A 12,671-nucleotide genomic window follows, 5' to 3' on the forward strand; every position below is an offset into this window, starting at 1 on the left:
CTGAGCACTGATATTGATATTGCATGTGCTTATACACAAAAACAAATAAGAGACAAAATTCAATTTATTATTCAACTAAACTGTAAATATATGAATTTTTTTAACATTTATGAAACACTTCTCTAAACAAGGCCATAGGGTCACTGACCCTAAAGAGATTCCCTCCTTGGCACAGTGATCTATTTCTTTTTGTCTCTTTCTCTAAAATTGTATATAATAATCATTAGATTATTAATATATAAACAAAAATAAATTTAAGAAATATTACAATTTGAAAAGAAATGCACCCGAATGTGATGACAGCTGCAACTGCTTAATGCTAACTTTTAACATTGAAAATGCCATAGACATGCTAACGCGTTAGCATTGTGATCCGGATCACCACTAAAATTTAATCACTTGTTCCTCTTGTCATTTCCAACAACTCCACAAAATTTCATCAAAATCCGTTCAAAAACTTTCGAATTATCCTGCTGACAGACAGACAAACAAACGCGACCGAAAACATAACCTCCTTGGCGGAGGTAAAAACTCACCTAAACCGTCATTGTATAAACCAGATATTCACAGGCTGCGCAGTGAAAGCAGCAAAGTGTCAGATCAAATGAGTTGATACTTTGCTGCTTTCTTACGCTGATTACAAACAGATCAGAAAAGTCTGCAACTTTACAACATGAAGTCAGTAAAAGAGGAAATGTTCAGCTTCCCTTTGATTTGGAGGTGATGATTGTAGAAAGAAAAGCTTGTTGAGGGTCAAATTAATCCAGAATAAATCAAAATCCAGAGATGGAGAACTTTAAAACTGTCACACACGTCGTTGTCATGACATGGGGTTACAGAGCTGCAGCTGCATAAATCAGGCTTTAAATTAATTAAATAAATCATCATAAATTGTAAATTTGATAGCTTAACTATTTTTATATTTATTTTGAGAGTACCTTTACCTGGATGAGTTGCTGTATGTGGTTAAATGATTTAAAAAAAATCTTGAAAACATTAAAGTTCATTCAGTAGTTCATCGCAATTGGACCCAAAATGATGCCATGTAGGGGTGCAGCTATTAATTCTATTGATTATTCTGGCGATTAATTGAATAATCAGATTAAAAAGTACTTTTGTGTTTTTAAACATTATCAATAGTTCAGGGCTGTCCCTACTAAGCAATGGCACAATGTCGCTACGCCAAAGTCTTGACATTTTGCTGAAATGGTGATGGGATGTGGCTTTCTATTTAGTTTTTTTTTAACCATTTTTAAGTTGGTGTGTGTGTGTGTGTGTGACAACAGTCCTCCTGCAGGGTGCTTAGGGCCAACGTCTCGGGATCCCCCAGTCAGAGGTGGTCAATGTGGCATGGGAAAGGAAAGTCTGGGGTCCCCTGCTAGAGCTGTTACCGCCGTGACCTAATAATCACATTATAACACAAGTATATTATTAATGTTTTTAAATGAACATATTGTCAAAAATTTCAAGATGCACATAGAACCTTTATTATTAAAGATACATTACAGAGCCTGACTGTTTCATTACATCTTGCCCTTTGTTGTTCCAGGCAAATGTTATGTTAAAGGTTGACCAGCAGGTGTCGCCATATCTACTTGTATCAAAAGCTTCAAAACACTGAACCAGTGGTTCAAAATGCTTCAGTTTCTCCTTCACTAATTTTTATCAATAAAATGCATCAGTAACCACTAATTATTACCACATGTGCCCAGATAGACTTACAATCATAAATACTTTGATGTTGTGTTGTGAACCAGGACATTAACAAACGTGTGATGACCTTAACATACTGAAGAACGAAGTAGAGATTCACTCACTTGGATCTCGCACAATGTCTAATCCGGTATCTGATGCCTGCTTCTCTGTGACTGTTTCTGGCATCAAAATCACCATTTTTCTCTGTTTCTTATTGTCTGTCTGCAGATTTTGACTCATTTTTGTTTGCTGTGGTACAAAGCTTTTTTTCTTTTTTCTTTTTTTTTTAGTTTGGTAGCACTGTATAAACATATGATGTATAACGTGCGCCTTTAAAACAGACTCATGTATAGTGCACACAAAACATTTTAGCATAAATTTAAAAATGCATAAATACGCAAAAATGTGCAAATTAATTCTTACATTCCTATATCTCAAAATTGCTGTCAATCAAAACAGGATTCAGCCTTTCGACTGATCATCCAGTCATTATGTGGAAGTCCAGCATCCAGGTCCGCCCACAGCTCCATTCACCCCTAGAGATGCTGAGTGTCCAGGGGCGGGACAAAATTGACTGCCGAGTTTCGAGGCAATGAAAAAACTGTTTCAGGCAGTTCCGTTGAACTGAACGGCTGCTGGACTTCTACCATTGATTTCTGTTTAATCCTCTGGATGCAGCCTGTGAGCTGTTGCCAACAGCCACCATCTTGTTTTGCGTTATTCTGCATCACCAGGCTTTAGATCAAATAGAAATCTATGATGCACTGACTTAAATTTGGGTTAAAGTGATCTGAAGATGCTGTTTTGTGCAGCATCCAGATGCTGCGACAAACTGAAAAAGAATTGTCAGCTGTTAAATAAATAAAAAATAATAAATTGTGTTGTGAGCTTTCATAAGTGTGTATTATATGTAATATTAATGTGGGGAAATGAGTAAAATTTCTGAAAAAAAGCAGGTGGCAGCATGTTTACAGGATATTATATAGCCAAACAAAGCTGGTCTTTTGATTGATCTTGTCCATCAAAGTTCACCTGATGCAGTGGAGTTTGTTCTCATACATTTAGTGTTTTCAAGCTATTGTTGACGCAAGCTAACTGGGTCCCTCCCTCGTCTCCATTTTGGTGTCTGGGAGGGCGGGGCATATCCACGCATTGATATCACTACAGGTGTTTAATGAAAATATAGAGTCACCGTCACAAGGAAGACCCTTGTCCAAAAAACATCCACTTCTGATGGTGTTTTCTGTTGCAAAACTTCACTTCATCACCTATGTTAGTTATTTATCCAAAGTGAATATGACATTATGTAAACGTGATTACTTTGCAGTATTTTTAAAGCAGTAAAGACTGCCCCCTGGTTGTGTGGCAGTGCTATGACAGCCAGTATCATTTTCACCACTTCACGGTATGTAAGGAGTTTGCAGCCGACCTGCTCTGTGTCGGTCTGATCCCGTCAAACCTCAGAAGCTGAGCAGAGCAGGATCTGGTTAGTACTTGGATGGGAGACCTCTTTGGACCACCAGTGGCTGTGTGTGTTTCTCCATGTAAAACTGGAGTTGCGTCAGGAAGGGCATCTGGCATAAAACTTGTGCCAGTTACCGATGCGGATCTGGCTGTATCTGCTGTGGCGACCCCGAACAGAACTGAGAGCAGCCGAATGAACAACAACAACAGTATGTAAGGAGTTTCTCGTGTAAATAATCCTGAAAGCCCTGCGCATGACCAGCAGTGGCCCGGTCACGTGTCTGTAAAGCCTCTATACACATACTGTGGTGTTTGTATCCTTAGGAGGTTGTCCTCCTACAGTGAGGAGAATTTCCACTGGTGTAAGAGTGGTGATATGATATGGTCCATCCCTGCAGATTTCCTTCAATCGTGGAAGTACCAGCTTCCAAATGAACCTAGGGATGTGAATCTCATCACTGACAACGATTCAATACGCACCTCAATACACTACCAGCGATGCGATACATGACGATACTGACGAGACGATGCGATTCACCCCATTCCCATGCGATTTGATAGCAATTCAATTCCTCACAATGCGATACAGTGCAATTCAACATGATGCAAAGAAATTATACCAAAAATTTAAATAGAAAATAAGAAGCTGCACTTCAGTATGATATTGTGGATTTGTTTTACTCCGTATAAGCAGCAAATTTACCAGATTTAGCGTGAAGGAACAGGAATCAGTTCCCTCATATGTGGAACCTGCATCATCACAAAGTCAGAACAAACAGTAAGACAACATCACTCTCAATGAGTGATTAATGTAAGTGACTCACTGACAGACTACCACCTGGCCAAAAGTAATTTGAGATCCTTTCCTCACCAGAGTTTTGCTGCAGGTTTACAATCTGAGGAATCCGAGTGGAGCAACAGCGGCCATATGGTTTAGCAGTACAGTATTCTTTAGGTCCCCTTTACACATAGTACGAATAAGTACAACTCGGGGCGACTCACAGCGGAACAGCTCGTGTGAGCGAACCACGAAAACATTGAGCTGACGGGCAGGCGTGCATGATGCCGCTGCGATGGTTTGTGTACGCGGGAACACAGTGTGAGCAGCTGCGTGGTGTGGTGACACATCACGCTCTGCTGTGGAAAAAAAAAAAAAATACATGCCACCCACGGGATTCGAACCTGCACTTTTGAAAAGTTCTGATTGCCAGCCAGAAACTGTACCACTGAGCTACCATCGCTGTCCTGTAAAAGGTGCAGGAAAATGCCTGAAATCAAGAAGGACATGGATGTATTTGGGGGAAAAAAAACAAAAAAAAAAAACAGACACCATATAAAAATACCACATTTTATTGAATCCCTCTTTTCAAGCAGGCAACACAAATATGATCCATGTGTTCCTCTGTAGATGACCCATGGTCACAGATGTACAGTCATTAAATGACATGAATGACAAGCAGTTCGCTTGTATGTCCACATCTGCTGGCGGCGTATCCAGCTAGCCCCACGTGCGTGTTCTGCCCAACACGCGTGTCTTGTGGACAGCATGCTGCAGGACAGACACCGTGTCATGTGGAACAGAGCTCATGTGGGTGATGTGACATTCAGATCGCCCACTGCGTGTCGTGATCTGATGGTCCGTTTCAGCTGGGGGCAACCTGTCAGTGTGCGTGGCGTGCACACGCTCTTTGCAGCCCATTGCAATAACGATATATATTTTTATGTATGTCCAAGTGAGAACAGCAAGCAGACACACACTCATCACAGTGGACAGTTGTTAGATAATGTCCGTCCAAACACGGTACGTGTTCCCCAGTCATGATGTCCAGAACCAGAGATCTCCACAGCCGCTCCTGTGGCCTAATTTTCGAGTAGATATGCAACATATTATTACTCACTGTTCTCAAACTGTGTGAGTGCCTGTAACAAAACTTTCAGGGGTGAATTAAGTAAGAATTAAACAACTCAAAGCCGTGCATTATACGGTTTGAATGCACTTCGCGTCGTGGTGTTTTAGACTCCGTGTTGTGCATTCAAACTGTATAATGCACGGCTTTGAGTTGTTTAATCTGCTTACACCATGGTCCCACACAGTGAGCGAACACACAAATATTTATTTGTTAATTTTTTCTGTGTTCTCTTCTTCTTTCCCGTCTTCAGTCTTGTCCAGTTCATCCGATGTTAAATCTTTATGCCGTTGCTTTTGCTGTTCTTCTTGTTTGCTCTCCTCCTCTTCCCCTTCCTCAAACATTTTATTTTGGCCAAAAATATTAAAATTCACTTGGAAATCCATGTTTTATCATGTTTCTGTCATTCACCTGTCAAAACACAGCTGATCTGCGCCAACTGATTTGTGCGTTGCTACGGTGACGACCAGAGCGGAGTGATATTACAGTGACTTAACTCGCCGAACTGCGTGTGCGTATACATGAAAATAATGCACGCCAGTTAGACATGGAATTCTCACTGACCATGGTATAAATATATCCTCCTAAGGTACCTCTAGTAGAAAATTTGAAAAAAATTGAAGGGGAGATTTATTTTATTTTATTTTATTATTTTTTTTAATTTGCATTTGAAGTTTATAATTGGTTACAACATTTTTGTGATGGATTTCAGTAGAATTTTTTCAACACAGACTTGTAGGGCTAGACGAGACCTTTAAAATGACACCAGAGCCAACTCTGTAGGTGCTACAGTTTCTGGATTATAGCTATTTGAATTCACGACTACACGCTAATTAGTCAAAAGTTTGTTAGCGCCTATCTCACCTATTGGGAGTCCGTTAGCAAAAATATTCAAGTTCTGGCTGATTTGCATATGTCCCAATCACTCCACCAAGTTTCATGAAAATCCAAGTCGTGTCAGCAGATTCTCTGTTGAATTGACAGAATGACCTTTATCAGGTTCCAAAAACAACGTTTTGTTTTAGTTTATTAGTTTAGTTTAGTGTTTTAGTTTAGCTCATTTGTCGCTAACTTTTACATAATGTATGAGAAACACATTACACAGAAATGCAGCCGTTTGAGAGCATTTTCTGCCATGTTGGAATAGCAGCCAGAGAGAGACCAGTCAGTGATGTCATGGTGCCTCTCTGCTCTGATTGGCTGTGACTGTGTCCTTCACAAGCTGATCTATGACATCACTGTCATTGACTGTACGGCTTTCTACTGCCGCTGCCAGCCGTCTGTTCTTTTGAAAGTTTGCCCTTCAGGTGAACTTTTTATCATTTTTTTTTTCTAGACAGTGTGAATTTAGATGATATTGGTGATGCCATCTTCTGAATCCCCTATTTAAAACCTAATAAATAAAGTAAAGAAATAAATAAATAAAGAAAATTCTTTTTATGATAAATAGATAGATACTTTATTGATCCCAGAGGGAAATTCAAGGCATCCAGCAGCTTACACATTAGACAAGACACACACATTACACCAGACACACAAAATAGGGTTAAGTAAATAAAAGAAAAAATAGACTAATCAATAAAAGCTACTAACTAAAAATAAAAATAAAATTTGTGTGCAAGTACAGCATCCAGTCTCAGAGAATATGACGGAGGAGTAGATGTAGTAGTACAGTAGTGAGGAGGTAGCACAGATGTAAACAGTACACAATGTGAACAGTATAGGTTGTGCAAAGAAGTAAGCAGTGTAAACAGTGTTGGTAGTGCAAAAGATGCCCTAAATTCCCTAAATCTTAGAAAGCGTGGGGGCCCTGTCCCGCTTTGGGCTGCATAGTTAATTCCACTGGAATGACAAACCCTGTGATTTATGTGTCATAAAGGGTCTTCATGCACTGTGCCGTCTGTGTGCACGACACCAGTAACTCCACCCCCCCCACCCATCACTGCTGTACTGTGTTTGTGTTCAGTGATTGTCTGGATGTGTGTGTTGTTGCGATATCTTGACACAGACCGTGTGTCAGTGTCCAACCTTGTGCACACAGTGACATCATTAACATGTACCCTGCTGGGAGCAGTGTCCTCCCTTCCAGTTGTGGCTGTGTCTGGTAAACGTAGTGTATGAAATAGTGTCACACGGACTTCATGGATCCTGATCAGAAGTCTCCTGCTGATTATATCGTGCTGCCTGAGGCCAGGTCAGGATCTGTATTAATGCAAAAAGTGTTTACAGACATTTGCACATAGGTCACATCTGACCACATCCAGACTTGAGGTTGACTGTAGGCTGTAAAGATGAAATTTGTTATTTTATATGAATGTGTATTCATGAGCCATCCAGCAGGTGCTGCTGTTCATGTCTTCATTTTGGTACACCTGAGCGCGGTTTTCTTTTTGCCATAGTGTGTGTGTGTGTGTGTGTGTGTGTGTGTGTGTGTGTGTGTGTTGCTTTTGCACATGCTGTCTATTTATATTTGATTTTTGCTTGTTTCCTTTTTTTAACCATGCTGCTTTAACATTTTTTGTTTGTTTTTGATCAAATTTTATTGATCAATAACATCTTATATCTTTAAATAATATACGTCTGAATTCTGTATATCATAAAAAATATTTTTAAATAAACCGCCTGCCAGTTAGGACTGCATGATATTGGAAAAAAATTGACATGGCAGTTTTTTTGCTTTGTTTGTTTTCAGAAATGCCTCCATCCACACAAATCCACTGAAAACACCTGAAAATGCTGTAGTACATATGCCAGACCTGTATGTGGTGCTGCAACGCTTCCACAAAAAACAGAGAAGATTCAGACTGGAGCATGTAAGGACCTAATCAGTGTAGGAGCAGAAGGCTAGAATGTTTCAAAGTGGCAAAGTAAATAAAGTCTTTTAATCTGATGAGTTTCATCCTTTCAGCAGAATTCATCATCACAGCTGAATTCATCAGAACTGTTATCAACAGAAGGCCACATTTGGAAATTATTCCTGTTGTGGAAACTGCTTGTGAAATAAGCAGCATTTTTGAAGACGTCCCTCCGTGTTATAATACAGTGCTCCGGGTGTGTTTCTCAACTGGAGCTGAAGGAAGCCACCAGCAAGAAGGAAAAAGAATGTATTTTAAAAGCTGAAAGTCCTTTCTGAAATTATATTAGTAGCTTCGCAGCGCTCCATTTATTCACGATCAGCATTTGCCACAGCTATCTGTTGTCTCTTCAGCTTTCTGCTCGTGACAAAAATAAATCCCATTCATGATTCACAAAGGCAAAAAAAAAAAAAGTTAAATTGCACCATTAATAACAACATATTAATTATGAGCTGCTGAGGTTACAGAAGCGGAGCTGTTAGATGCAAATTCAGCATTTTCAGATTTATCCACTCTGGGACCTGTTTTCAAAAAGTAGCTAACTTTTTCAGTCATCCCAAATCAGACAAGTTCAGTTCAATTTATTTTCATTTATATAAGGCCTCCCTCACAAGCGCCAAATCATAAGTCATTTGGTGCTTGTGAGGGAGGCCTCTGTTGTTTGTTTTTTTTTGTTTTGTCTTGTTTTGTTTTGTTTTGTTTTTTCAGCTGCGAACGTGATTTATGTAGCGCAGTGAGGGAGAAGGTGCACGTCACACACTCACAATACCAGGAGCCTTTATTCAAGTAAATTCAGCCTCTTCAACATCTTTTGCTGGTTAATCATGACAAAAACTGAAGCAGATTTTTACTCTCATCACTTGTCTATGTAAACATGCACGCTTAATTTAATTTTACCACAATGTGAGTCCTGCAGCAGTGTGATTACTGCACACGTGCATATCACCATGGTGATGCTCAGGCGATATATCGTGCAGCACTACAGCTGGTGTATCTTTACCAACAGATCTGGCTGCATGAAAATCAGTTTAGAAATGGTTTGTTAGGGCTGGACAGACTCTGATTAATTGGTGCATCATGATGTGTGCCACACCACCATGTCTTGGATGAATATATTTCCTGCTCAAAGTGTAAATCAACAGTGTACGTAATGTTTGTGCCTCCTTTCACAAAGCAGAGGTTTTGTGAGGCCCAAAGACACAGCGTCACTCCACCTCCAGTGCTTGACATCCAGATGATTTAAGACTCCAGTCAAGACTCCGTCCCATTCTTAGTCTTTCGACACCGAGACACGTCAAAGCCACATGACCAAATTAAGCAGTCCTCCCATCAAATCCTCCACACTCTGAGTTTCCGTTTGAATGTGTGTTGAAAGTGCAGACTTCAGACTATATACCAGTTTTAAAATTTTGTTGCTAGGCTCAGTAAAATGTGAATAATGATTAATAATAATGAATAATAATTTTCGCCAGGGTTTTTCCTGAATATTATGGTAATGTGTGGAGTGGCGCGTCATGCTGCACTTCATCCAGAATGCGTGCGAATGGGAGTTCTCTCCCTCTTTTCTCCTCTGGCCAGAGCAATTACAAGGGGAAAAACATGACTTTCATTTTATAATTTGGTGGAAAATGCACAACCTAAACCAATCAAAATTGATCATCAACCCAGTTGTGGAGGTCCTGCGTTCAGCACACGTGCAATCGCCTTCCTCTCTGACCCAGGGGGTAACTCCGCTTTGTCATTGGTGGAAAAGTGCATGATGTAAACCAATCCAAATCACCAACCCCACGTGGGGTTGTCGCTGAGGAAAACCAAAACGCAGCAAAGACAAACTGAAGTGCCACCACTGTCTCCAGGTGGACAACAGGAAGATTGATAAAGTCAGGCCTGTGAATGTCTAACACAAGACCTCTGTCTTGTGTTAGACAGGAATTGTTTTTTCTGAGTGGTGCAAATAATTTGTGTGGCATTTACCACATTTTATTGTTTTGTAAATAGTTGTACAAAAAAAAACACCTGAAGCATTTCTGTAAATAGTTGTATATTATATTATATAACAACTTTGTTGTTTGCTACATTTATACATGTTTGTTTTTTTTAATTACAATTTATATTTGCATTCTACGTAGGTTAGAAAAATGGCTTGTTACACATTTGTTGTTTTGACAGTAAAAAAAAAACACAAAAGAATTTCTATTCAAATTTTCTTGTTTTTGCTGAAGTTAGGCTAATTTTGTCAATACAGTATATCAGAATGAAAGAAAAACTGTAAACTCACACAGGTGAGGTTGTGCTGAAAAAAATGACACAAAACAAGGCAAAGTAGAAAGTTTTTTTTTTAAAGGCAAATTATGAAGGTAAAACCAAAAGTATTCAAAATGGCCAGTTATAATCCTGGACTCCAGAGGGTTAGTTTCTGTACTCCCTGGGTTGCACTTCTTTAAGTAAATAATCATCTGTGTTGAATTTGATGTTTGGAGAAATCTTATTGGAATCCACCGTCAAGTTTTCTTTGCTGTGTTTGAAACTGACTGTGCCCTCTGCAGTATAGAAGTGCTACTACAGGCTAAGCATGTTTCAGTCAACAATTTATTATCCTGTTTTCAGCTTTTTACATCTATTTCATATCATAAAAATAAATGTGAGTCTTGTCCGTCCCCAAGAGACATCCAGTTCTTTGTCAGGAAAACAGGAACAATTAGTGTTATATTACAGAAAGACACTAAGCTGTAGTGTAAAAAAAAAAAAAAAGTCTTTAAGCTGCCATCAGTCAGAACTTCCTGTTTTAAAATTAAGTTATACAAACTACTAAAACAAGCAAATTACTGCCCATCTTTTTAACAGCAAATTGACTATGACTCATGATCATCATCTCCTGCCTGCTATCATTCTTCTATGAGGACTGGTGTGACAGTTTTTCTGCAGTCGGCATGTGAATGCAGCATTATGAGATCAGTATTACTTGTTATTTTGTGCTGTTGAAGATCTGTGTTTGATCTGCTCTGCTCAAAGTTTTTGAAGAAACCTTGTGTTTTTCTTCCAGGTGGCAGCAGATTGGGTTGTTAGCAGAATAGTTTTTTGTTATCTGTTTTAAACAAATTAACATTATTATTATTATTATTATTATTAAGCGTTGTTTCCTGGCAGTCTGTGGAGGGGCCGGGCAGCATGCGGAGGCTCTGTGATCTCTGTTTGCTGACTTTGTGCACTCTTTGTCTCTGCTACAGTGTTTTCTGCTGCATATACAGTTCTCAAGTTCGCTGTCTTCCTCCTCTAGATGGAGTCTCCCGTCTCCACTCCTGCACCTCCTCCTCTGCACCTCCTCGCTCCCATCACCAGCAGTGACATCTCTTCTCCCTGTGAGCAGATTATGGTTCGCACGCGCTCAGTGGCGGTCAACACTGCAGACGCCGCACTGGCGACCGAGCCGGAGTGCTTGGGACCGTGTGAGCCGGGGACCAGCGTCAATCTGGAGGGCATCGTGTGGCAGGAGACAGAAGATGGTGAGGTCAAGGATTCCAGTTTGTACCATTTCCATGACTAATTATAAATACAGACGGCAAAATATGGGCTGGGCCTCGGTAACGGTGAAGAATACTTCTCAGGCTACTGAGAATACTTCTGAGAAATAAAGACTTGTAAAACTGAAAACGCTGTTTTTGTAACCTGATAACACCTGTGGAGTGATTTACAGACATCTCAAGGATGTCAGCGTGCACGTGCATCATACATGGAGATTAATTAATGGAAATTAAAGAGTGGCATAAATACGAGCACTCTGTGGAATAACTCCATTACAGGTCCATTTCTTTCTTTCTGTTTCTTTGCAAGCTTTCCTTTTCTTACTTTCTTTTTTTGTTTCGATTTCTTCTTTCTTTTATCTTTTTTCTTTTTCTTTCCCTTTCATTTTCTTTCTTTCTCGTGATGTGTGACACATGCTGGGACTTGGCTCTGATCAGGTGGCGTGTCGTCCTCATTGCAGGGGACACGTGTGTTGGATGGACAGGGTGTTTAGATGGGATTGTTTTCTTATCTGCAGACTTTCTGGAGAGGTGAAGACTTTTTCATTCATGTGTTCACTGATTAAAGCACATGAACACCCTGCCTACAGTCAGCATGTCTTTTCTCCAGGCTGATGGACCTCAGGGTCCACATCCGCGAAGCAATGCAAGCTCCTGACTTAGCCTAAAATTACCTGGCAAGGAATCTTAGCCTGACAGTGATCCAGCAGGTGTCTGAGAGCAAGTCTGAGCAAGGAGGGGACAGAAACTCCTGTCTCTGTGAGGAGGCGGGGTTGACCCTGTTTCTAGTTATGATGCAGTCATCTAACAGCTGTGATTGGTTGTCACGGAATGGGGGGTGGAGAAATGTAAAAAACAAACGTGCTCTAACTTCCTTGTCATGAATGGACAGAAAAATCATATAAGCTGAACTGCATTAAGACGTGAAATCGTGACAATAACTTTATGATGACGAAACTCAGCAAAATTAAATCAATTGTTACACAGTTTGAAAATATTTGAACGAACCTCATTCACATGCAGAATATCTATATATTAAAAATGTGTGTGTGTGTGTGTGTGTGTGAGTTTATTTAGTAAGTTAATTGTAAGTGCATAATTTTAAATATGTTAAAAATACAGGCAGGACACAAGAAAGTGAAAACACTTATTTCCATTCTGGTCCATTTAAAAATCAAATGTCAAAATAGAAGTAATAATAAATTCACAATGCAGCCAGTCTGCTTTGT

General features: G+C 39.8%; 1 protein-coding gene across 3 annotated transcripts in view; it reads left to right on the forward strand.

Annotated features, from left to right (window-relative positions):
- znf609a (zinc finger protein 609a) overlaps window positions 1-12,671 on the forward strand; it is a 68,491-nt gene that overhangs the window by 21,959 nt on the left and 33,861 nt on the right. For all 3 annotated transcript variants that reach the window (XM_034175682.1, XM_034175681.1, XM_034175683.1), the window contains exon 3: window positions 11,199-11,424. In XM_034175682.1, coding sequence (XP_034031573.1) covers window positions 11,199-11,424 — 226 coding nt within the window. The remainder of the gene's footprint in view (window positions 1-11,198; window positions 11,425-12,671) is intronic.

Source organism: Thalassophryne amazonica, chromosome 8 (assembly GCF_902500255.1).
Source record: "Thalassophryne amazonica chromosome 8, fThaAma1.1, whole genome shotgun sequence".
In the NCBI taxonomy this organism is placed as follows: Eukaryota; Metazoa; Chordata; class Actinopteri; order Batrachoidiformes; family Batrachoididae; genus Thalassophryne; species Thalassophryne amazonica.